This window comes from Pteropus alecto, unplaced genomic scaffold (genome assembly GCF_000325575.1).
Source record: "Pteropus alecto unplaced genomic scaffold, ASM32557v1 scaffold3, whole genome shotgun sequence".
NCBI lineage: Eukaryota > Metazoa > Chordata > Mammalia > Chiroptera > Pteropodidae > Pteropus > Pteropus alecto.
The window spans coordinates 27,612,872-27,639,991 of NW_006442484.1; the positions used below are offsets into that span (position 1 = coordinate 27,612,872).

General features: G+C 35.5%; 1 protein-coding gene across 1 annotated transcript in view; it reads right to left on the reverse strand.

Moving 5' to 3' along the window:
• Positions 1-27,120, reverse strand: part of NEB (nebulin) — a 193,484-nt gene that overhangs the window by 141,861 nt on the left and 24,503 nt on the right. Inside the window, exons 14-38 of the mRNA XM_006921066.2 lie at positions 25,714-25,818; positions 25,523-25,630; positions 25,325-25,429; positions 24,807-24,905; positions 23,638-23,742; positions 22,557-22,664; positions 22,358-22,471; positions 21,039-21,140; positions 20,837-20,944; positions 20,643-20,747; positions 19,514-19,612; positions 17,843-17,947; positions 17,165-17,272; positions 16,967-17,080; positions 14,285-14,482; positions 12,370-12,477; positions 10,554-10,652; positions 9,597-9,701; positions 9,402-9,509; positions 7,157-7,468; positions 6,845-7,051; positions 4,633-4,737; positions 3,808-3,915; positions 1,701-2,012; positions 529-735 (exon numbers count right to left, since the gene is read on the reverse strand). Of these exons, the coding sequence (XP_006921128.1) occupies positions 529-735; positions 1,701-2,012; positions 3,808-3,915; positions 4,633-4,737; positions 6,845-7,051; positions 7,157-7,468; positions 9,402-9,509; positions 9,597-9,701; positions 10,554-10,652; positions 12,370-12,477; positions 14,285-14,482; positions 16,967-17,080; positions 17,165-17,272; positions 17,843-17,947; positions 19,514-19,612; positions 20,643-20,747; positions 20,837-20,944; positions 21,039-21,140; positions 22,358-22,471; positions 22,557-22,664; positions 23,638-23,742; positions 24,807-24,905; positions 25,325-25,429; positions 25,523-25,630; positions 25,714-25,818 (3,354 nt within the window). The remainder of the gene's footprint in view (positions 1-528; positions 736-1,700; positions 2,013-3,807; positions 3,916-4,632; positions 4,738-6,844; positions 7,052-7,156; positions 7,469-9,401; positions 9,510-9,596; positions 9,702-10,553; positions 10,653-12,369; positions 12,478-14,284; positions 14,483-16,966; positions 17,081-17,164; positions 17,273-17,842; positions 17,948-19,513; positions 19,613-20,642; positions 20,748-20,836; positions 20,945-21,038; positions 21,141-22,357; positions 22,472-22,556; positions 22,665-23,637; positions 23,743-24,806; positions 24,906-25,324; positions 25,430-25,522; positions 25,631-25,713; positions 25,819-27,120) is intronic.

Consider the following 27,120-nt stretch of genomic DNA (forward strand, 5'->3'; position numbering starts at 1 on the left):
AGTAATAACTTCATTTCATATGTATAATTGGAAGGGGTCTGCTTTTGAATAGCAAAGACTCTACTTTTGAGGAAAAAAAGCAAATTTGGAATATCTTCCTTCTGCCTTTTCTGTTCTCCCTATGTTCAAGATACAAGTTGCTTCACAAGTACAACCTTTTGATTACACCTCTGAAAGCAGTTGATTTGGTAACATAGACATAGCCTCACATATTGAATTAAGGATGGTGGAGAGGCTCTGTCACAGGGGTTATTCTTGAACGACCCCTCTTTTTTTTTTTTTTTTTAAGGCAAGGCAACCCTTGTTTGATCTCACAGATTGCAAGGATCTTGTCAGCTTACAATCCCTTATTTTTTTTATTTTTTATGCCTACAGCACCGCACCTGGTCTTCCTACAGCACCTGGTCTCCCATCCAAGTATTAACGAGGCCCGACCCTGCTTAGCTTCTGAGATCAGACGGGACTGGGCTTGTTCAGGGTAGTATGGCTGTAGACTTGAACAACCCCTTTTGAAGGGAAACCACTTACATCACTTAGCTGTTTTGTGTTCTTCTGAGCCAAAACCATGCCCATGGAATCAGGTACACTTGTGAACTTGATGGTATCTGGATGCTGTCGATATTTCCTCTCATTCAAAGCATCGCCTGCTTTCTTGACCTTCTCAACCTCCAGAGAACCAATGGGGATCCATCCAACACCCTTGAAAAAGCTGTTATATTCGTCTTTATATACATTCTGTAAAAGAGTAACCTCATGAGGAGATATCCTAGAAAATAGTCAAGGGATGTTTCTGAAATCTGCCACTCTACCCAAGGGAATGAAGAGCATCCCTTGCAGCATGCTCATGTTCATAAAGGAGCTTTTGGTCATGTCTGCCACAGAGCTTCTAACCCAGAATCTGGTAATAAGAAAAGGCAGTTCTGTTGTTACAGTGCAGTATACAACACAGAGGGAATCTAGGCCACATATTTCCATGGTATCACTAAAAAATAGTATCCCTTTCGAGAATAAATTAGGCTTCCCTTTCAATTTAACTAAAAACTCCAGAACTTTGAATATTACTCATACTGTACACCTAGGCTATTCCTGATCTCAGTTGCGGAGAGAAATTTTCATTGAGCAATAATAAGTGAACACCATTTCTTGTCTTTACAGAGGATGAGTCTTATAGAAATCTGCCTGCAGAAGAAAAAACCCTGAATATTAAAGATGCCACATAGCTCCCCATGTCACAATCAGCCATCCCGTTTCATTTTAGATGACTCATTACATGATCATACATGCATGAGAATGCGACCTTGAGTTTAAAAAAGTCAAAAATAACTTTCCTTAATTCTGAAAGAAAGAGAAGGCTCATATTTTGCATTATACATATCACCTGATAACTGAAGCAGGTCTGCCAGGAGCAACCATTTTCTCCTGCTGAGAATCAAGGTGGCTTATATACTTACTGGAATATGGTTTTATCTTTGATCCAGAAGTTAATAATGACAATACCAGTGATTACAATAGGAGCACAGAAAGCCAGCACAAACACAGCTTGTCTACCGTGCCTTTGTTAGTCTCTCGATAATGATCGTTTATTTTAAAGTACATTTTTCATATATCTTATTGTTGTATGTGAAATCTACTAAAATAGGAAGAAATGATCATCCCTTAAGCACCAGTATCTCTGGGTCTGTTCTGTTATACACACTTACATCACTCTGAATTTGATTGGCGTTCTTGGTGTGCTGGACACTCATGGCATCAGGTAGGTATGTGTAATGATGTATCGGGTGTTTGTAGTTGACATTGGTGACAACATCTTGGGCCATCTTTGCCGCTGTAATGCTAACCATGTCCCTAGGGGTATGGTAGCTGGTTTTGGTGTTCTCATAGTTCTTCTTGTATTCACGATCAGACTGCAACTTTGCCACATTCATATAGTGGACCAGCTTGGGATCATCCTGGAGGCTTCTAAAACCCACATGCTTTCCTTTTGACTTTTCATAAGCTTCCTTGTATTTATACTGCAGAGGCAGAATTTGGTTAGCAAAGTCCTAGGCATTGATAATATGAGGTGTAGCAATTATATTCAAACACAAAGGCACTCAGAACATTGTGACTTTCTGGAAGATTGTACAAGAAATGCAACCATACCTCTTCACACATATCTCAGAAAGTTTAGAGTAAAAGCATTTATTTCCATCATGGCTATGTTACAAATGAGTATCATGATAAACTCAGGACCTGTTTCTTTTCTTTGTTATTAATCCAATAGACGATTTGCATATAGAACTTTATTTAAAGCTAGCTAAATTTTCACACTGAATATAAACATGACGCATTCCAAATTCAAGACTTTTATCTTTTGGTTTTCCAGGGATGCGAATTTTCCTATTCCATTATGTTATTTCACATCATGGAATATTAGAAATTATTGAGAAATCTTCCATTTTTTTGTTGTGATTAGCCTAGTGATATGCATGCAACAGGTACAGAAGAAACTCTAAAGAGCTCTACCCGTGAGACATTTATACTCAGATCTTCTTGGGGTGGAGAGTGGAAAATATTACTGTGCTTGTTTTCTCGGGTTGACCTAATAGGGTTAAAACAAAATCTCTTGTCTTTCTAAGTGGTATCAATTTAGGTGCTGCACAGGCGGGTAGCTGGGCCTTCACCCACCCCATTTCTCAGCAGCTACTCTGCACGCTCACTACCGAAGCAACTGCAGATGAATTAAGAAACTATGGTAAGGGCAAGAACCTCTGTGAGTTTTCCCAGTCAGTAAATCCTAACCACAGAAGCTCTGCTGTCCAAAATCTCTCCCTGCTGGAATCAACAATGGGGTGTACTTTGAGTTATACTGTCCGTAATAGGTCAAAACCTCATTTTTACATAAAAGAAGTCAAATCCACCTGAACTCTACAGATGCTCTCTGCTCCTGCTTTTTAAGCACCTATTTATCAACAAGAGTTTAGCAACCAAATGGATTATCAAGTAATCTCCTGGCATGTTAGAAAAAGCTTTGTGCAAGTGCTTAAAAAAAAAAAGATAATGTCATACTTTAGACTTTCACTTTTTCCTTTAACAAGAAATGTATTTCATAGGGATGTGCAAACCTTTGAGAAACACATTTTCAGTACTAGCCTTACAAGAAAAGCTGCAGAATTTTTACACTCCTATCTTCCATGTGGTCTGCACACATGCGTGGTTTCTTTCTTCCCTTCTCAAATCAAGATTGTAGCATCTGGAATAGTGTGTGACAGTGAAGTCTGTAGAGCATGGGTGCTTTTTGAAAATTTTGTTTTTTGAGGATGGGAAGAAGAATAAGTATATACTTTTTTTTAATCGCAGGTGAAATGGGCATCAGTTTGCAGAAGTCAAAATTACATTCCAGAGAAGTGGGTTTTTTTTTTTCCCCCATTTGGCTTATAAAATCTGTACATTTTATGTAACATCTTTTCCATCTTCTTAATACAATTATAATTCAGGCAGGCATCTGAATTTAATGTGTTAGTGTCAAGGTGTTCTCACTGAAAATAAATGTGGGCTGTCAGGGAAAGTCTCAGTAAAGGTAATTTGGGCTATGAATCAGGGGAGAAAGCTGCTGTCAGATTTACGACAGCTCTCCCATGTGGGGTCAACTGAAAAGAATCGCAAAATATTGAAAAAGTGACAGGTTCTCAAAACAATATTTTGCAAAGAATTTGAACGTTATTAATTCAACATATTGTTTTCAATGTGGTATCTTTTAAACAAGCTCACATTTGATTACTTTTTAAAAAGGCAATCACTCAGATTTCACCTAAAATGTTTACTCACATCACTGGCAATGTTTCTTGACGCTTTGGCTGCAGCGATGGGAATAGCATCCCCCAGCACATTGTTACCTTTGGCTATTAAATCATGCCAATCTCGTTTATAACAGACCTGGACAGAAAAATAAAAAGGATGTCAGCATGCATGTATTAATCAGCTAAAGTAGTTCCTCAGCTGCTGGGATTGCTTTGTTCCTTTCCAGATGTAAGCTAAAAGAATCTCCAATAGTACATGCAGTTTTAGGAAGTTGTGGTAGCAAAATGTCACACTTTGTGTAGCATGAAATTATTGACTCTACACTAATTATTCATCCAAATCTGGTGTTGGTGCATATTGAGGAGGGATACTGAGAAATCAATATGGATGCATAGAAGCATAATAAAGGTTCTGGAAACCATGGTATATAAAGACCATCTGGAGAAAATGAAGTTGTTCAGTCTTATATAAAGAAGGTCAAGGGAAGACCAGTGGTTAGCTTTAGAAATTATAAGGTTGTTGTAAAAGAAAACAAAGGGGCGGGGGGGAATTTCATTTATTCTTGTTTTTCTGGAGGATAACCACCTCTTCCACATGCAAAACTAGGAAAACTAAGTAGAAGTTTTAGAGGAGTAGATATTGAACCCTACATAAAAAAGAATATTATACCCTTTAGAGTTATCGTACACTTGAAAAAGCCAACTCAAGAGGTACAGAACCACCATCATAGGATATGCTCCAATGGGGGCTATGTGGGAAACTGACCTAAATAATTATCTTCATTATACTGTAACATTCTACTATTTTTATTATCAGGTCTGGATTTCACACTCCATCGGAGACCCTACTTACATCACTTATATTGTAAGCATTGCACTTGGCCTGGAGAAACTGAGGAAGATCAGGACTCATAGTATATTTATGTTTCACATCTTCTCCTTTAGCTTTGTATAAGATCTGCAACACACAGTCACAAAAATAAAATGCATTATGGATAGTTCAAAGTTGAAAATACATAAATTGTATGCTTAAAGGAGTTATTCCTAGCACTAACCCCTACTATTTCTATTGTTTAAAAGTAGGAAAGCATTTTCTTATTTTAAAGAAGCTCGAGCATCTTGCCATCTTTAGGAAGACTCAACAACTCTGTGTATTAAAACGGAGATTTAAAAAATCATTAAGAAAATTGAAATCTTTGACTGCCAGAGATGAATAAAGAATAAGTTCAAATGTGAGACCCTAACATGAATAATAGAATTCACCAAAGTCAGAAAGTTCATTCTTTGCTAGTAGAGTTAATAGTTCTTAAGGTATTGTTTTTGTTTGTTTTTGGCTTCTTATTCTTAGAGAAAAAAATGGTAGTTAGAATGAGTCTCTCATTTCTGCTAAAACCTTTCCAATTATAATTATATCAGTAAAAGCATTAATAATTTCCTCATTATGTGAAGGTGCTTATATATAACTCCAGTATACTCAAAAGGTTTATCACTTCATATATACCTGATTTTGTCATTTTAAAGATGCTTGAAAGATATCAAAGTATATAATGTTGAAATTGTATTGTATCCTCCTCTTGGTAATGGAAAAGAAATTGCTTAATTTCTAAAACTAAACCAGAACTGGAAACACAAGTAGATTTTTGATCTCTTGATTGTTCTCACATATACTTCCATTTCCCAGCATGTCTGTGTGGAATATCAAATGTAAACTTGTGTGTATGTATCACAAGGAAAGTCTGAAACGGCTGATATCTAAATGAATCCCCAAATACTAAATAATTTTTTTCTAGGAATCCAAGAGCTATCTTAACTTCCTAACAGCCTTTAGAAACCATATCTAAGCATTCATAAAATCTCACTAATTCTAACTTCTAAACATCTCTTTTCCCCTTGCTATTGTCTTATTTCAAGTCCAAATAAGCCTGTTAAATATCTGTAACAGCTTTCTAATTAATCTCCTTGCCTCTGCTCTCTCCTCCCTCCAAGATAGTCTCTGTACTTTTTGCTAGAATTATCTTTTAAAACACAAACCTGATAATGCAACTCCATGGACTAAAAATGTTCAATACCTCCTGTTACCTAACCCATAACGTACAGAAATTAAATTAGCATACAAGCCCTCAATGATCAGACTACAATTCTGAATCCTTCCCTTTATTACTCCTTGATCATCATTATATTTTTCCTTTTGTCAGGAGTGAGTCTCTCCCTTGTTTGCCAGGGAAGCTCTGGTAAGTGGTCACCCACTTTCCTTGTACTTACTTAGCACGTGCCTCTCCTGTAGCATTCGTCTCTTCATATGGTAATGCTGTTTCTATATATGCTTTTGTCTTACACTCTTGTCTTTTATTCTTGTTATATCCTACATCCCACTAATCCTCATCTATTTAGTCTTTATACCATCAGCACATAATACAGTGCCTGGCACATGGAAGGTGTTCAAAAACATTCATTCAATGAATTAATGAATGCTTTTGATGTCCCTTTAACTCTTCTATACACCGAACTTTCCTTTAGATTTGACTTTAGCCAGATAATATACATTGCTCATGGACAGGCAGGCAAACAATATATTAATCTCTACCAAGACATAAGTAAAAAGAAAAAGTCTATAATAATTGTATATGATGAATTGAGGAGCAAAATCATATACTCATGTGTATTATTTGCCTCTGATATATATGAAAACAAAATATGAAGAACTTAATATAGAATTGAATATGATGAATTTGCCACAATAAAGTGTCTGGGATTTAAGCTTAAATTTTGTGTGTGTATGTGTGACAGGGGGAGAACTTTTTGTACCATGTCAAATTTATCTAATAACACAGTATCTCAAAGCAGTTAAAAAGGATGAGGTTTTTAAAAGGAAGGTAAAAACCTAGATAGAAGAAAAAGTAAAGATTAGCCCCAAACTAAAAATAATTGTAATTATTAATTTTAAATTAGATAAATTAATTACGAAAGGAAAAATGTTGGCTCAGAAGAATAAGATAAAAAGAACTGATATTTATTTTATTAAAGCCTCTCCCCATCCTTTGTATCCTTTATTTTATTATACTCACATCACTGATTTGCTTTGTGTTTTGTTTTGCCTGGACCATAACTGGGGAGTCCATGACGCTGGTAAATTTGAGAGTGTCTGGATGTTGCCTGTATTTCTTTTCACTCAGGGCATCACCCGCCTTTTTAACTTTTTCAACATCCAGACTCCCAATAGGTATCCAGCCAATGCCTTTCATCCACGTGTTGTAGTCTTCCTTGTAGACATTCTGTAGCAAAGGGAAAAACGAAGAGTGAGCACCCCAGACAAGGGGTTCTCTCAAACAGCCTCTGACATTAGAGGGAGATTACCTTGTGGAATAAATGTCACTTACATCGCTCTGTATGTGCATCATGTTTTTAGACAACTCCAGGTCCATGGCGTCGGGCAGATAGGTGTAATGATGCAGCAAATGCTTATAGTTGGCATTGCTGACAATATCCTGAGCTTTCTTAGCTGCCACAACGTTGAACATATCATGGGGTGTGCTAAATTTTGTCTTTGTCTTCTCATAGTCTTTTTTATACTCCCGCTCCGATTGTATCTTGGCTACATTCATATAATGAACCAGTTTAGGATCATCCTGGAGACTTTGGAAACCAACCATTTTCCCTTTGGCTTTTTCATAATCTTTTTTATATTGAACCTATGAGGAACAAAGGTGGGCTTATTTTAAGTGTAGTAATAAGGATTTTACTGTACAATGAGACCATGATTTGAAACAATTGAGCTTCCCAGAAATTATTTTGGCAACCAAATAAATAAATATTCACTTGTATATACTTTGAAATGTAGCCAGGGTAAAATTAAAATGTTATTTCAGGCCCATTTGATTGTCTGTAGCTGCTTCTGCTACCCAAAAGAGGTTGGGGTGGGGACGTTACCATAATTCATATCAGTGACAAAGTAAAGGAAGTTCCTTCTCACTTAGGCACTGAAAAGACAAATGACAACATAAATATTTCACAATCTCTACCAATTACATTGTGTGCTAAAGAAGATCTCAAATATTTGGCCATTTGATTAGTAGTCGAATTGTAGTAGTCATAGTCATAGTCGTAGTAGTAGTAGTAGTCGTAGGAATAGTAGGAGTAATAGTAGTAGTAGCAGTAGTAGCAGCAGCAGCAGCAGCAGCAGCAGGAGTAGTAGAATTTTAATGAGTCTTTGCATATTCAAAGGGAGCTCTGAATAATAAAGTGAGAAGAACTGAGCTTTCTTGGGGAGACCTGGGAAGAAACCTGGGAAACTGAGAAGCAGAAATGTGAGAGAAGGTTTGTGTGTATGTCAGCGTAGGGATAGATGGAAGAGAAATTCTGGATGGCAAGGCCTTTGGGACACAGGCATTTATTAGTAAGTTGTCATGTATTTACATTGGTGCAATGTCAACTTTATTTCAAACAATCAGTAAAGTTGTGCTTGGGACTTGGGCAGAAATCAAAAGGAAGGGGCCGTGTTCCACCCCTGGATCAGGCAGAGCAGAAAGAAAAGTGAATCCAGAGAAGGGGAGCCTGGGTAAGCCAGAGCAAAACCATCATATGCAAACCAGGAGACAGAGGTGATTGAAAAACAAAGACCTCAGAATACCTGCAGCAATCACGGGGAGGGTACCCCTCTTCCTATAGGACAATAAGTGGGGGCTTGAGTCAATTTTCTTAAATTCTCAAAGAGCAAAGTGACTTCAGTTCACAGCTGGGTTAAAGTAAGATAGCAAAAGCGAAACAAGCCAGACAGAAAACATTGAAAATCACGTGATAACACTTATATGTGGGATATAAACCTAAAAGCAACAAATGAGCAGGACAAACAAAGAGACTCATGGACATGGACTATAGACTAGTGGTTACCAGAGGACTATAGACTAGTGGTTACTAGTGGGGTGGGGGAGGAAGGGAGAGGTAGACGGGGTAAAGAGAGTCAAATATAGACGGATAGGGGAAGGGTGAATTGGGTAAAGGGGATCAAATATATGATAGCTGAAGGTAACTGAACTTTGGGTGGTAAACACACAATAGAATATACTGGTGTCAAATGATAATGAACACCTGGAAATTATATAATTGTAGTAACCAGTTACTTAATTTAAAAAAAAAATAAAAATAAAGTAAGATAGCAAAAGAAACAAAGTTCCTAACTTTAACAGAACCTAATGACTGACTATTAGGGGCTGTGAAACTTGAGGCCAATGGATTCATGTGTAGAAGCAATGAAGTAAAAAGAGAGAAGGAAAGAGAAAATTCAAATAAATTAAGCAAGTTTTGAGATAATATTTTACCATCAAAAGAGTACTATAACTTAAACAATAAGTAACTTATTTATTTCCACTAGAAGAATGACGTGAATTTGTGCAGAAATATAGATGAGAATTTTAAATTAGGGTGCTCGATTAGAACTGATCAGTTAAGGTTATACAAATCCTTATCCCCAAGAAATTCAGATCGGTTTAGGGAACTTCCCTTTCTAAATAGTTTTCAATCAGAGTTACTTCCGGTCGGGGACAACAGACGTGGCAACTTTTGGATAACAAGTCCACCCCACCCACATCTTCTAGTTACACACAGGAGACCAGCAGCTGGACTTACATCACTTGCTGCCTGCCTGGCAGCTTTGGCAGCTTTGATGGGAATCGCATCGGTTCTCAGGTCATATCCCTTCTTGCTCAAATCTTTCAAGTCTGCTTTGTACATATTCTGAAAGAAAAATGTCCTTTAAATGTAACTCAGTCCTCACTTAGGAAAGGCTTATCATGCAATCAGCAGCTGAGCCCACGTGCATACCTCACTGATATTGTAGGCATTAACTTTAGCCTGAATGAACTGGGGCAGGTCCGCTGGCAGGCTGTATTTGTGAATAATTTCTTCTCCTTTGGCTTTGTAGACAACCTGAAATAGCAAAAAAAAAAAAAAAAAAAAAAAAGAAATTAACAAACAAATAAAATACAAAACGGGGTTTAAAAAAAAAAAAAAAAAAAAAAAATGCATTAGCAAACAACTAAAATAGTAAAGAGGGTTTAATGGCATAGGAAAAGAATTTCAGAGCGGATCACATTGCACAGAGGTGCTTTTTATGAAAAACTCTCTGTGCTGTCCCCATATTCACTTGCAAATATCTGTAGGCATTCAAGGTCTCATATGCATCTCACAGGGTCCTATCTTCGTGCTGATTCACCTTTGACAAAGGTCCTTTGGTAAGTATGCATTAGGAACCTCTGGACCTAGGTAGGGGCACCTTGTGGAAATTAGCACTGGAAGGTGACCCGATGAAAACAAAAAAACGTTAACCTCAGACACTTTCCTGAGCATAGGAAAGGCTAACAGGGTGAGATACACCAACCATCTATATTATGCTTTGTGGGCTACTAGAGAGCCTGAGGGGTAGATTTTACTATACAAGATTTTTATCTTGGCTCTGACTTAAAATATAACTCCATATGATAGGTGCCTATGTCCATTTTCCTAATCTTTCCTAGAAGTAGGTTCGTTTTGTTTCTTGTCATCAAGAGAAACCCATTTTAAAAGCAATGTCAAAATACTGAAAGGACAGCACAATATACATAATACTCTATAAAAATATGAAAGACATGTGCTTTATTAATGAAAACTGGGGGAATTACACAGTTGCTCATGTAGTTGAGTCTCTTTAGATTGCATAAGAACTATAAGTGATCAATATATTTGCAATACAAATGTATTTTGTGTTATTTAACATTTATTAAAACACCGATTAACACTTACATCACTCCTCTGGGCCTGGTTAATTTTAGACTGTACTGTAATCGGAGCATCTTCAATAGAGGTAAACTTGAGAGTGTCTGGATGTTGGCGATATTTTTTCTGTTTGGCGAATTAAAAAAAGAAAAAGAATGCTATTACTTTCAGTGAAAATTAATATATAAGAATCCTTGAAATTTATTTTGAAGACAAGATTTTTTTCTGACTTTAAAATGAGAAACAGTAGATTTTTGGTTGGTTTGGGTGAAAAAATGAATACAATACAAAGGCCAGTGTTGAAAAAATTGGCTTAATCTTGGATTTTTGAGGGGCAATACAGACCAATACAACTTTCAGGAACCAGATTTTACTTTCTTAACTTCTTGCTTATGATATGGAAGAGGGCACTCTCAGCTAAGCAGAATCTAGAAACATCACACATTTCATTTTTTAAAGATGAACAGAAAATCATGTAGGAAAATAATTTGGAATATCCTTGCATGACACTAACAAGTTCTCAGGGATGTCATTTTCCCATCACTCCATCCACAGCTGAAGTAAAGAAGCTCTCTGATTGAGGGAGGAGGAATTGAAGAATTAGGACAATAGCTAGGGATTATTAAACAGAGAGGGAGGACTTCTGCTCTGCAAGCCCTAATATGTTAATACATAGACTATTACTTAAGTGCTAAGGAGGCACATGAGAGAGAACATTGGAAGGTGTTCCAGGTGGGAGCTGGCAACTTCTAGTTACCCTAATTCCTATATTCGTCTCCATTTATTCTCTCTGCTTTTCCTTTGTGCATGTTATATCCATCTTACTTCTGTGTACATAGTAGCATCATTCTTTCAACTTCAGACTTCTGACAACTACCAACTCAGAAGAACTTTTTCGGAAAAATCTGAGTAGATAAAATGGTTTTCGCCAAAAACAAATGCACAAAAGAAGAAGAACAACAGAATCTTGAGTGTAGAAGACAACGCTCACCAAGTACCTCTGTCCCTTCTTTATGTAATCTAACTTCTTTGATGGTGGATTCACCTGACAGTACTGTGAACGTTTTGCTCTTGGCAGAAAAGAGTCAGATAACTTGGCTGCTTTAAGACTGAAAGATCATCATTTTTTTTCCTAAACTGAATAATAACTTATATAATACTTCAGAGTTATCAAGAATATGGCATAGGGTATAATACTTCAAAAATTTCTATAATATTCATTACATGCATTATTAGTAATCGCCAAAAATTGGAAAAAATCCAGATGTCCACTAACTTATACTCAAAATGCAAGAGTCATACAAAGAAATGCTACTCAATAATAAAAAGAAACGAATTGCAGACACACGTAGGAATATAGATGAACCTCAAAAATATTATGCTAAATGAAAGAAGCCTGCTATAAAAGAAATTTCTAGAAAAGCAAAACTATAGAGACAGAAAGCAGATGAGGGGTTACCTGGCACTGAAGATGGGAGCAGAACTTTTTCAAGGAAACTTTTTGGAGTACTAGCAGAATTTTGAAATTCAATTGTAATGATGACTGTACAAACTATGCGAACTTATTAAAACTTGTCAAGTGGTATACTTAAAATAAGTGAATTTTATGGTATGCAAAGATACCTTGATAAAGTCATTAAAAATATTTCTGTCATAAATGGTAAACAAACATGATTTTGGTGATGTAAACGGGTACATTTATCTACCAGAATAATTTATGGTAAGTTTTTTTCCTCAGCAACAATTATTAGGGGATGAAGCTGTAAAGGAGGCACTTCCCAGGGGTTGGGGGCTTTTAACATGACACATGCACAAATCTTGGTGACATATGCTCTGGCTTTACCTCATTAAGGATGTCTGAAGCTCTCTTTGCCTTTTCCATTTCTAAGGACCCAAAAGGCACCCAGCCACAACCTTTCATCCAGCTGTTGTAGTCAGCTTTGTATTCAACCTAAAATACCAAGAGAACAGTTAAAATTATTTTGCTCAGCATCATCCTTATTTGTAAAATTCTTAACATTTTACTTGAAAGGAAGTTTTTAAGATCTCTGACCAGCTTCCTTACTCCATCCATTAAGGTTATTTTAAACATATTCTTTGTGAGATAATTTAACAGCCTGTAGGTTTTCACTGTTTTTCTAGTTGGCATATGTTTCATTTCAACCTTATTTCCAACTGAATGGAAGTATGTGGAACACTAAGTTCAATCTGGAAAATGCTAAATTCAAAACTGTATTTAAGGAATACCTGAAATCGTTATATTTAGATAACCAAATGTGAGATGTTTGCTCACTGGAACTCTAAGTACTATGTTTCTATGGTCAAATTAAGACTGGAGGCCACATTGAAGGTGGATAATTTTGCTCATTTTCTGATCAGATACAACTTGATGGTAGTTATCTGTACTAAGTGTTTGCACACGATGCCCTTCATGTGTAATAGTCTGCTTAGAAGTGTTTCTACATTGGCTAACAATGCACTTCAATATAGTTGTGCCCATTAATTTGCTTAGAGAGAAGTTATTTAGAATTGATCCTATTTGTAGGACAGTTACTTAATGTTATTAAAATAATGAGCTACTCTTGTTGTTTGGCTATAGATGGTACCTAAAACTTATATTCTAAATACAAAATTCTAAGTGTTGTTCTTTAGTGTGGGCCTTTTAATTGGAATGAAAAATCAAGAAACCATTTGGTTCCTGCCTTTGAGAGGTTTACAATCTATTTGGGGGGACGACACATAGCAAAAATTTTATAAATAAGATAATAATCCATTAAACAGAATTCTCAGTGATGGAAATGTAGTGTTTTATGTTCATACCAGCATTATTTACAGTAGGCAAAAGATACAAGCAACCAAATGTCCACTGTCAGATGAATGGCTAAACAAAATGTGGTATAACATAAAATGAAATATTATATGGCCTCAAAAAGGTAGGACATTCTGACACAGGCTACTACACTGATGAACCTTGAGGACATACTCTATGTGAAAAAAGCCAGTCACGAAATGACAAATACTGGAAAATTTTATTTACATGAGGTATCTAGAGTAGTCAAACTCATAGAAACAGAGAATAGAAGGGTGGTTGCCAGGGGCTGAGTGAGGGAGGAAATGAGGAGTTATCATTTAATGTGTATAGAGTTTCAGTTTTGCAAGATGAAAAAGTCCTGGAGATTGGTTGGACAACAATGTAAAGGTAATTAACTGCTACTGAGCTATAGACTATAGACTTAAAAATGGTAAAGATGGCAACTTTTATGTCATGTGTATTTTACCACATTTTTAGCAAATAGAATTGTTAAGATAAAGTGTTCGATCATGTAGCTCAGACAAATTAATTTACCTAAAGAAGTTTTTATCTACAGAAAAAAACCCCCAGCTATTATAAAAATTATGCTGTAAATCATATATTTTATTTTTAGATAAGATAGCAATCTATATAAAAAGTTATTGATAATGATGAATATAATCATTATGATAGTGATGATGATAATAATGGGAGGACACTGGACTCAGCAAGGTTGAAAACTTTCCCAAAGGGAAACAGTGATGGGGTGCATGTTAGACCCAGGTCCTTCCAACTCTGAAGGGTATGCTCTTATTGAACTATAAGGGAAATTTTCCTATTACATACTTGCTACACACAGAAGATAATGCAGATACCTCTGAGAATTGCCAAAAAATGTCACTAGACTTAGAAAGCCTTTACAATTGCCACCTTAAAAGGAGGGAATAAAGAAAATTTGACTACTCACATCACTCTGCAGGGCATAAGCCTTCTTGGCGAGGTCCACAGGGATGCTATCAGGTGGATAGCTGTAATTGTGTATGAGATGCTTATAGTCCACGTCACTGGCAATTGCCTGAGATTTCTTAGCTTGAGTGACGGGGAGCATATCAAGAGGTGCCGTGTAGATAGTTTTTGACTTTTCATAGTCTTTACGATATTCACGCTGTGAATAGGAAATTACCATTTGTTACCAGAAATCCTCAACAGATTTCCAGAAAAGCACAGAGATCTCTCATAAATGACAAATATGAGTTGTTTTTTTTTAAAAAAAGATCACATCTGAGTAGTTATTTTTTTCTAAAATTGGTTCATATGTTGCACGTTTTTGAAATGCCCCCCAAAATCATATAAGATCTTCTCAAATCTCTTTTTAGATCAAAGTACAATTGTCAGACATTAGGAATGGGCCACAGCTTCTGCTTCAGCCAGGTATTACTTTATTTTAAAACAAGGGTTTTCAAAGACCACTAACAAGCATTATTTCTACTAAGGTAATCTATCCTCTAAAGAGATTTCCAATAAAGAAGTATTTTTTTGATTGATAAAAATCACATGACAATCATTTCATACTTCTGATTTTAATAAAAATGACTACTTGATAAAAAGAGCTGTACACTTGATTTCTTGGCTTTTCCAAAGTCATCTGTAAATGAATAGTTACTGATTTTTCAACCTGACTATTCTACTTCTGACAGCAAATAGGCTGAGAATTTCAAAGAGTTTTTCATATCAAGTTTAATTTTGGTAATAATTTAAAAGAAGCTTCAGATTGCAGCCGTTATAAGACCTCAAAGGAGAAAAGTTTGAGAAACTGAGCCATTAAAGTCACCTCGGCCCTTATGTACAGTGTTCTCATAAACCAAATGTTCTGACTGAGCCTCAGAAGACGTTTTCATTAGTTGGTTTTCTGGAATGGTTAGACAGGCTGCTAATTAGATCAAAGTCCCAGCTTTACCAGATCCACTCACCAATTACCTCAACAGAGAGAAAAATTCTGACACAGTGCCTTTAGGAAAAAATCTAAACCCATTATATCTCTCCATAATCATATAAACGTTAAAGACAGTGACCCAAGCTAGTAATAATAGATGTGCATTATAAATCTTCTGTCAGAACTACTGCAAATGATCCAATCTTCTAGCTTTCTTAAGCAATGTAATCTTCCTTCTAATATTTTGTGGGTAGTCACTTTCACTGAATAAATTTTTCATTTAGTTGTAAAATCTAGATTAAAGTTTATGAAAGTAAAACGTGGAAATTTTCTGATGGTATACAGAAACATTGAAAAAAATAGTCAGTTTGAATTTATTAGAAATAAACAGATAAAGCAATGTTGCAACAGCAGTTGGTGTGTGGAAGTGTTTTTTGACTAAATTATTTTGATTCTTTTGTTTGTGTTCATATCAGCTCACACACACTTGTACATATATAAAATGTCAAAGGTCCAAATGGCTTTAAAAGATTCTTTCAAAAAGCTATGCATGCTCTATATCTGCAGCTTAGCATTTAGCCTGGATATTATGTGAGACTAACTCATCATTGACTATCTCTTTTGGTTGCCAACATCAATTACTTAAAAAGCATTTGTTGAGCTTTTATTATGTGCCCAGTAGGATTAAAAACAAAAGATAAAGATACATTTGCTGTCAACAAAGAACTATAATCTTTGAGTGAAGAAGGGATAAGAAACTAGAGAACAAGATAGTTTTATACATGTAAGCACTGTATATGACCTAATTCAGCATGAAGTTATATGACAAAGTAACTGAATGGAATGTTTTAAAGTGCTACATGACTATATAGTAAATACAAACTGAATTAAAGAAGATATATATAGATCACAAGAACACATGGTAAAATGAAAGCAAATGACACAAATATTCTTCTCTTTAATAATGAAAAATTAATATTTGTGAGCAATGTTGAACATTCTACCTCTCTTAAGTGATTCTCTAAACATTTTTTAAACACATTGTATAGTGCGATTTGTAACAGTAGATGTTTCTTTCTCTAGAGTAAGAATTTTGACCCAAAGATAATAGATGGCTCATAGACAAACCTTAGAGAATTCATAAATTCTCTGAAATTCAGGCAAAAAGCACAAAAAAAAGGTTTTGGTTTTTTTTTTTTTCTAGGCGGATGATCCAAATCTTTTATCAGATTCTCAAAGGGACCTGTTTTTCTTGGACCTACCCCAATGCTAACTACCAAAGTCAGTAAAGAGCAATGATACCAATACTAAGATTATTACCTGTGACTCATGATTTTCTTCCAAAATAAAGACAAATTTAAAAGTTTTTTTTTTTAAGGTTTAAAGGTTATTTTTCAATTAGAAGAAAATATAACATCTAGTGATGTTTTCCAAAAATTTTGAGAATTACAACCAATATTCTATGAAATATTTATAACTTTTTCACATTTTTCAAAGTGAAATGGACATTAAGTACAAATCAGTAATTTCTCTCCTCAGTTGTGAGAGGTGCGAGAATCTGGGGGAATCATTTCACTTCTAAACTTCTCCCCAGCAGTTTGTTGTTGTGAACTTGGGAGAACCCATGGCTGTGGAACCCTTTTATATGCTGCTACCCTGGGGCATGTTAACAGAGATGCTGTCTTAAAAACAAGACAGATTTATGAAAGCACTCACATCACTCTGGATTTTGGCCGTCTTCAAAGAGTGCAACATCTTGGGATCATCATTAATGCTGAGGGCTCCAATCATTTTCCCTCTGTTTTTCTCATAGTCTTTCTTGTACATCACCTGCAGAGACATCACATGTGCCAGACCCACTCATCAGGAAACGTCACTGAGTCCCCCCTGCCCAGGTCCCCAGGCCATACTCACATCGCTAGCGTTCTTGCTGTTGGCTTTGGCTGCCAGCAGGGGAATGGCATCCACTTTAATGTCAAACTTCTTAGCCTTGCTCTTCTCCCAGTCGTACTTATAAATACTCTGGACAGGAAAATTTCAGCAAAGGAATTATAAAAACAAAATCTAACATTGATTCACTCAGTAAAAATTTTTTAAAAAATACATTGAAAATTTGTATATATGGACTTATTTCACCTATATATACTGTATTTACCAAATGGTAGTATAACTACTGATTCATCTATCATCCAGTTTTGTCCTCCCACTACCAGATAAGTATGATATACTCTTTTTTAATGTTCTGTGAACTTTCTAAAGACTCTGTTATCCTGAGGTATAAAGAATAATATAAAATGAAAACCATATGGAGAAGGTGAAATATGACATTTACATAGGAGAGATTTTGTAAAACTTTAGAGATTCGCAGAAGGGTAATTGAGAGAATGTTTCTGACAGTAACAGAGACTATGGAAAATGAAATCTGGAAGAACCTTAACAGTATTTAGGCAGTAAAAGCTCTACTTACGCTCTGGTTAATAGTCTCAATAGTTGTTTATTTGCATAACTCCTAATCTGGTCTTTTAAAAAACCTATAACATTTCCTCTTTTCATGCACACACTAACATAGGATGCTGTGGCTTTGGTACTTACATCGCTCAGGTTATAGGCGTTGACTCTGTGTTGGATAAACTGTGGAGCATCTGCTGGTACGTTGCACTTGAACTTCTCACTTTCATGTTTCGCTTTATAATTCAGCTAAAACACAATAGAGGGTAGCCAAATAGTTCAGGGTAAGAACTTACTTGAATTTACTGAGGAGAATGTATACAGCTAAGTCATTACTACCGTTTTTTAGAAAGATGCCCCAAAGAAAGAACCAATCCAGTAGGAGTGCAACACAGGGCCCAGACTCTCAGTCCCCCTTTCAGGGATTGTGGTGCAACCAAACTTTGGGTTGTCGTTTTGTATATATTATCACAACGCATATATGGGAAACTTATTGTCTGATCTAATCTTCTAGGCTGTACCTTGAAGACACGAGCATCCAAAATATATGAAATTCTATAATCAGAGCACTAACAAAAATAATAATTCTAAATAACATGCTAACACAGTTAGAAAGATATGAAAATTCAAAACATGGGACTTTATTTAAAAATTTTTTTGATGACATTAGGTGAAAGGAAAGTAGGGTAAACTGGGAAGTTTACTGAATTGTGGAGCTTAAGGTAAATGGACAAGATTGAGAAGGATTGTGCAATAATCTTCTCCAAAACAGAGCCCGTGGCCTAATCAGGCCATTCAGAAGAGCGTGTGAGGACTGGGCACTGCATACAGCATTGTATTCTTCCACAGCTTGCTAAGTCCAGTGGGGTTAGTGATGTTAGTGATAAGCTGTTCTTTCTGGGGCACAAAATATTAATATGCTAGAAAGCATTGCATATGAACCAATATGACTCCTGGGTCCTACTGACGCCATTTCCTTCTTTACCAATTGCACATGAGCTATTCTGGGTTACTTAAACACGCTTTATAGTAAAAGAAATTGTGTGTTTTATTTTCCTCAGAAATTTAGCCGTGTTAACACTGTGCTACTCAGAGTAGAGTCTACCAATCAGCAGCACTGGTACCACCTAGAAGCTTATTAGAGAGTTAGAACATTGAGCCCTTCCTGACCTAGTGAATCAGAATTTGCATTTTAAGGGGGTCACTGGGTCATCCACATGACCGTGAATGTTTGAGAAGCACTGCTGCTCTTCCTCTGATCTTGACATGGCTGGACCATTCTGCCACGGATCTTCCTTGACCACCCAATCCAAAATGCCTGCCCAGTCACTCTATCTCATGTCATCCTATTTTAATTCTGTATCACCATCCTATAGTTTTCTTATTATTGTCTGATATCTTTCTTGTTTCTGTGCTCTTTTTCTTCTTGTAAAGTCTGTATTAGGAAACTCAAGAATGGAAAATGCTCACTTTGTTAGCTACTCAGGTGTACACTTTTGCTGTTTTTGTTGTTTATTTAAGTTGCTCTGCAATTTTAGTATGTATTATTTTTGATATAATCCTAATGAGCAAATTTCCACTAAAAATAGATGAGTTATTGAAGAATTATTAGTTATTTTAATTATTGTTTAACACCATTTTCCCTGAGGTTACAATTCTATCTAGCAGTTGCATATATATTTTATTAAACAAATTTTGAAAAATGACATTGTTGAAATGGTAGATGCATTCATGAGATTAAGCATGTAAATGCTTGTGGTTCAAATAAGCAAAGCATTCTGGGTCACCCACACATGCATAAATCAAGGCACTTACATCACTGAGCTGTTTTGTGTTGAGCTGGGCTTGTAATAGTACAGGAGTATCAGTGACAGCTGTGAATTTGGTCTTATCTGGATGAACTTTGTAGGTATGCTAGAAAAGAAGATGTTCCTTAATGACATTTCATAATGTATCTTTATATTCTTGTTCATATATACACTAACATATAAAAATTTTCAGCCCAAAAATAGTTTATTTCCTGAAAACTTGGTTGATACATCCTTACTTCCTCTGTCTTTCTCAATCTCTCTCTCAATCTCTCTCCTAAAGTTGCTTCTAAAATGGTCTTCCTGCTGTGATTCAGCATCCGGATTAATCTTCCCCCTGCTGAAGCCCTGCATGGTCCTCCACTGAACTTGGTATTCAATCTAAACTGTACCTTGGCTTATAAACTCTACTCTACAGAACACACCCCCTCCTTCATCTCTTGCCATTTTACTTCTTACTACTGTCCCTCTCTCCAGTATGCTTTGGCCACCCCAACTCTTCAATTCTTTACCTGCCAAACTTATTCTCTTCTTAGGCTATTCTTGCTGCTGCTCTTACCTTGATCTTAGCATGGCTGTACATTCCTGACTTAGGTCTTCCTTGACCATCCAATCTACAGTGCCCATCCAGTCTCTTTCTCCTATATTATTCTATTTGAACTCTGTAGCATCATTCTACATTAGCCATCTTAATGCCTGACATCTTTCTTGCTTCTGTGCTCTTTATTTATTGTCTGCCTCTTCCTCGCAAATGCATGCTCCTCAAGGCAACCCTCTTTGCTCTCAGCCCCTCTTCACTCCCATCACCAAGGAAAGTGATTAGCACAAACTAGCCCATCATGTAAATTTGTTGGATAAACACCTCTCTCTTATAAATCTCTATATCCTCTCTTTCCCCTGAAGCCATGTCCATATAAACCAGTGGAAACAAAGATTTATAAAAGTCGAAAATACTTTGTAACAAATAGGCTTCTTCACAGTAATTTTTGTGTTCTCCAATTCTACCCCTAAGCCAAAATTTTAAATTTGTCATCTGCTAACCACTAGATGCTAGCATTTAAACTCCTGCTAAATTGTTCACTAGATGGCACAAGAATCCCAAATCTAATCTCCAGAGTTCGGAGCAGCTGACTTACATCTTTACACTGGTCTAGCTTCTTGATTGCTTCATATTCTTGTGTTATTGTCTGAGGGAAATAGCACTTCCCTTTATCTTCTTCATATTCTGCTTTGTAATTTTTCTATAATGAAAAAGAACAAAAATAATGATGATTCTTATTGTTCCCAAACAGCGTCATTGTGAGACATGAGCATTTGTCTTCAAACTTACGTCACTGTTCTGAGCTGAAACTTTCTTGCAGTGTATTTGATATGGGTCCTCGGAGCTGCCTATATAATGTCCCAAAACATTCTGTACATACGAATCTTTATATTTAGCCTGAAAAAGAAAACATATGTAGTTCAAATTCACAGTTATAGGTCAAACAGTAAGGAAGTCCTCAAACCCCAGAGGTGACCACAGCCTTTCGAACCTCACTGAAGTTCTTCAGCAGAGTATCAAGTTGGTATTTAGGAGTCTCACAGTAATTCACACTCTTTGCCTTTGTCTTCTCATAGTTTTCTTTGTACAATCTCTGTCAAAGGAAAAAGAAAATCAAACAAAGAAAAGAAAAATATGTCTCATGGTATAAAAGCCATTCACATCATTGCTATACTTTAACCAAAAGGAAAAATTTGGTTTTTGGTTTTTTTTTCAGCATTTATTTTCCACAAGGCAAAGTTAAAAAAAAGCAGGATGAATATGGTAGAGGCTCATGACTTACATAATTTAGTCTGCTGATAACCATAAATATATTTATGTTACTCACCCTAATATTTCTCAGCCAGAATAAATCAGAGCACACAAATGCTCCTGTCTAAGCGACTTTTTGTCTTAAAAGAATTCTTTCCACTTGAATATGTGAATGAAAATGAATTTTTTAAGAGTTGATACAAAGTGAAGTAAATGTATAAGGTAAACCTTAGATACTTAGGCACAGTCCTAGAAAAGTATTCAGTTTAGAACTTGATGAAAAGTATTTTACAACACCTCTGCAAGCTGGTTTTTATCACTAAGATCTAATATTTTACTTTATAGCAATAATACATGAAGAGATGCTTTTATTCTGTTTTATTGGACGTACCATATATTTCTTCACATTCTCTTTCAATTTTCCCATATAAAAATCCAAAAACATACTCAATAAAGACAAGAATATTTGTAAACAAATAAGGAGTATGTATATATATATATATATACATATATATATATATATTTGATATGAATTAGAAAGCAATTTTTGGAAGTGTTTTACTTTATTTTTATTAAGTATTTTGAAGTCTTTACAATGAGATCAGTATTTTATAGAATTTTTAAAATAATTTGCATTTGAAGTTATGCTGCATCTAGTTTTTCATACTTTGTCTTTAGCCTGTTTTTCTCACTTTTGCCTTTTATTTTTCTGCATGTATTTTTGCAAGGTACCGTAAGTCAGGTCACGGCACATAAGGAATACGTGTGTATACATACTGAAATACTGAGCCTGTTTCTAAGAAAAGCAATAAAGAAAAACTAGTGTAATTTCCCCTTAATAAAACAGAAAACATTAAAGAGATTAAGGGAACATTTACAATATTCACTAGTATATCAAAGTACAGACACATCATAAGAATGAGGAAGTTAATTTTCCTTCATTACTGGGCTTTTGTGTTTGATTTGTCCTGAATCTGAGATTTCATTTAGGCATTAATATCTCATCTAACAGTAAGTGCAACCACATCTGAAAATAAGGGCAATTACACAAGCACTCACATCACTCTGGATTTTGGCCGTCTTCAAAGAGTGCAACATCTTGGGATCATCATTAATGCTGAGGGCTCCAATCATTTTCCCTTTGTTTTTCTCATAGTCTTTCTTGTACATCACCTGCAGAGACATCACATGTGCCAGATCCCACTCATCAGGAAACGTCACTGAGTCCCCGCTGCCCGGGTCCCCAGGCCATACTCACATCGCTAGTGTTCTTGCTGTTGGCTTTGGCTGCCAGCAGGGGAATGGCATCCACTTTAATGTCAAACTTCTTAGCCTTGCTCTTCTCCCAGTCGTACTTATAAATACTCTGGACAGGAAAATTTCAGCACAGGAATTGGCAAAAGTGATATGTATATTATCACACTTTAAAGACTAAAGGGTAACCTGATACTTTGTTTTTAATATAAAATAAATTGATTCTTTTCCTTGTGAACAAAATCAGGCATATTTTAGGTAATTCCCCTCAAGCCGAAACTTCTAATTCTCCAAGATTAAGCTTCTCTACTCTCCATTAGAGTATTTTATCAAATAAATTTATTTCTAGTTATCATACTAATACTCGATTCTGAATACTGAATATTTTATAGACTAGCACAAATATTTCATAGTTGACTTACTTTTATGATATAAATACATCACTTTCATTTTATCTGAAAGTCCTCTGCAGAGGTCACTTCATGAATCATTACCATACACATCGATGAAGGATAATTATTCTTATTTAAGAATTGTTGAAGAAATTGAAAAGCCCAAGTGTAATTTGACTTTTCTATAAAATTATGTTTGGGAATGAAAGAGAACAATGGATAACTGGCCTCATGCCTTTTGAATACTCTATATCTTCATTAGTGCAAGTACTCTTATATAGAGAGATAAGTATCATTTTGTGTGAAATAAGAGATATTATAGGCTTGAGGAATAAATGAAATAAAATTGAACCTGAAAAAATCAAATCCTGAAATAAAATTATAGCATAGTATAAATTAATATATGACTAAAAGGTTTAACATTAATTATGGTTTGCAATTAAATACACATGAGTGGTGACATTTTGAAGGCTGTTTAAAATACGTTAAGATAGTCTAATTGTATGATGCTACTTATGAGATTGCTACACATATTTTATAAGATGAATTCGAAGTTACAGTGGCTTAGGAACGTGATACAAATGTTAACTATTCTTCCTATCTTTAATATTGAAATATTCGTTCAATAAAACAATCAAAAACAAAAGTACAAGCTGTTAATGTATCACATGGCATAGTGCATAAAGAACTTACATCACTCAGGTTGTAAGCATTGACTCTGTGCTGGATTAGAGCAGGAATATCCGGAGGTATATGGCACTTAAACTTTTCACTTTCATGTTTTGCTTTGTAATTTAGCTGAGAGAGAGAGAGAGAGAGAGAGAGACAGAGAGAGAGAGAGAGAGAGAGAGCGCGCGAGAGAGAGAGAGAGAATCAGTTAGTTCTGAAGAATTATTCTAAAAAAACATCTTGTGTAGTACATTTTATAAGATATAATGTAAATATGTTTTGTTAAATAATAACTGACAAAGTTGTTAAGATTAAAAGAGAAATTCAGAGCTGAGGTAGGCCATGTTGTATTAATGACAACTTGTGTTCCTAACATGTGATTGCTGTTATCACATCTGTTCCTGTGGTAGGACCCTAATGGAAGGAGGTAACTCATACATGGCCTCCTTCATGCATATCACACAATCAGAACCTTATGGGTTTTGAGAGTGACAGCCCTTTCTTCCTTTTCATGTTAATTCTCACTGGAGAATATTTTTTAACAAATGTGCTTATGTCTGCTCACATATATTATGGTTTGTTGATACTCTAATTAAAGCCTTCCTTTCTGGTCATAAATCTACTGCAGTTACTTTATTTTTAGTTTGTTTGTTTTTTTAGTTCAACATAAGTTTAGAAATTTATTCTTAAAACTCATATGGTAAACCTTATCTTAAACACTCTATTTTCCAAAACTTATTTGAGAAAGAGAAATCCCATGTGTTGAATACTTGTTCTGGGACAGAGTCTGTACCTATCCCCTTTCACTTAACCTTCAAAGCAACCACAAATTTTGAAAGGGAAATATGAGGTATAGAAAGTTTAAATAATTTGCCTAGACAGAGCTGTAATTTGAATCCAGTTTTATTTGACTCAAGAACTCATGTTCTTTCTAGTGCATTAAGCTACATGAGTTTCCCTTATAGAACCATTTTACTGTAATTATTATCCATCCAAGAAGATGTAGAGGATGCAAGGCAACTAAATAGGAAAATATTTTAGGTGAGTACACACATATACAAGTTAACTTGCTAAAATTTGTATAGCTTTTTTTTTTTTTATAAGTGTGACAAATTGCGAGACGTTCTGTACAGAGTTATATATGCTACATTATCCCTCATAATCAAATTTCCTGGATATTTAGAAGAACTTACATCACTCAGCTGTTTGGAATTAACTTGGGCTTGCACCAGAACAGGAGAGTCGGTTACTTGAGTAAATTTTGTCTTATCTGGATGGACTTTATAGGTGTGCTGTGGGGGAGAAAAGGAATCGGGTTTAGTGGTATCACCTGCCAAATTCACACTGGCCAATAGGACAATGGGCAGAACCCCACCCCTAAAAAGAAAACATAACTATAGTTAATAAAACACATTGTTTTTTCTAATTAGACTGCAGCATCTTTGAGAGATGTCCTTACATCTGTCTGTGTAAGAAACTTTCTCATGTCTTCAGATGACCAATAATTCTTCTTTGGGAAAATGAACTAGAATTAGCTCTTGAAATGCATGGATGATAATAGGGAAAAGTAGTAAACCTACTATAAAATAAATTTTCTTTCTTCCAATGTTTTTCTTGTGTTTACTTGTAAAAGTGTCAAAAATTTAAACATATCTTGATCACTAGATGCTATGGAGGGCAGTAACGTTCGCAGTTCGTACTACCAACTTACATCTTTACACTGATTCAATTTCTTGATTGTTTCATATTCTTGTGTTATGGTTTGGGGGAAGAAGCATTTACCTCTGTCCTCTTCATATTCTGCTTTGTAGTTTTTCTATGAGGAAAAGTAATCAGACATAAGGATGCAACCAACAAATTTGTACCCTAAAAATACTTTAGAAAGCTAACCAATTGTCTTAGAACTTACATCACTGTTTTGAGCTGTGACTTTCATGCAGTGTGTATAATATGGATCCTCAAAGCTGCCTACATAATGTCCCAAAATGTTCTTTAAGTAGGAGTCTTTATATTTCGTCTGAAAGACAAAACATATTTCATTTAATTATTTGTGAAATGATGGATCTTTTCTTTAACAGGAGCGATCGTAGGATTGCTTACATCACTGCTAAATTTCTTCAGGACTGTGTCAAGTTGGAATTTGGGGGTCTCGCAGTAATTTATGCTCTTTGCCTTTGTCTTTTCATAGTTTTCCTTGTAAGATTTCTGTAAAGAAAAAAAAAATCAGCGAAAGTAGATTTCTGTCACTCCCACACTGATTATAACACTCATATTTTCCAAAACTAAATAAAAGAAGAAGAAGAAAGATATTGCCTGTCAACTGTCTTAAAAACTGGGGGTGTCAAGAATGATAAGCCTTTTCTATTAGCAATTATTGTAAAGCCTAGATTTTTAACATTCTTCAAAAAATTAAGAAACTAATATGGTGTTTCAGACTAGGTCCTTAGTTGCAGAGATTCTTGTGTATTTCTGAATTGCTGCCTTCTCCATCTCCCTCGTGCCTCTTCCTTCACTGATGGTGCCACAACAAACAGGAATATTTTAGGCAACAATGAATTTTTATTTTTTTTTTAAAAACAAACCTTCATGAAAATTTTTAATAAATATTAAGAAATACATACTCTCTCTCCTACCAAGGAAAAATTCCTTATTGTACCTTAAAAATAAAGCATATATAAGAACTCAAATCATGAATCTACTAACTCTTCCTCCCTGATAGGGTTTATCTTTAGCTCTAACAATAAACAATTATTGAATTTTAAATGTACAACGGAGAAAGCAGATCATTGTTACTTTTTCATGTTGGGTTTTGAAATTGTAAATAGTGCTATTTGTTTTTAATATTTTCGTATTATTGTCTTCATCCACAAAGTGGATTTAAACCTGAGCTTTGAGATGTTTGCCAAAGACGGCTTTCATTTAGGAAGCAGGAGACATGCTTGTATCGACTCTCCTACAGAGCTATCTAGACACATCCGCTTACACTCTCTCACCTGCCACTTCACTTGCCCCCCTTCTCAATCACATGTGCTCATTTCTACAGTGCTGACTTAATCCAAAGGACAAAGAAAAGATAACTAACCCACATAGAAAGCCACATAAAATCTTCAAATATTGGGAAAGCTTAATACGACCTAACCATAAGGGAAAAACTCAACTGATCAACATATTCAGTCTTTTTATATAAACAGTCAAAGTGGTCTTGGGCTGTTAGTCTTTTCATGCCAGGCCCAGTTCTCACTTATCTATTTTAAATCTAATAATTAGTCAGGCTCTTAACAACTCTACAAGTAGAAATTCCTGTGAAGACTTAGGGAGCCATCTTCTAAGTCCTGCTGTCTGCAGATGATTCTTTACAAAAGATCTGAGGAGAAAATGGCAGAGGTGGGGAGAGAAGTTGTACAACACAGAACATTTTCCTTCTTCTCCCAGAAGTGGGCTTGAAGAATACAAGGACAGGGTGCTAACACTGTTTCACCTCTCTCTCTCTCTCTCTCTCTCTCTCTC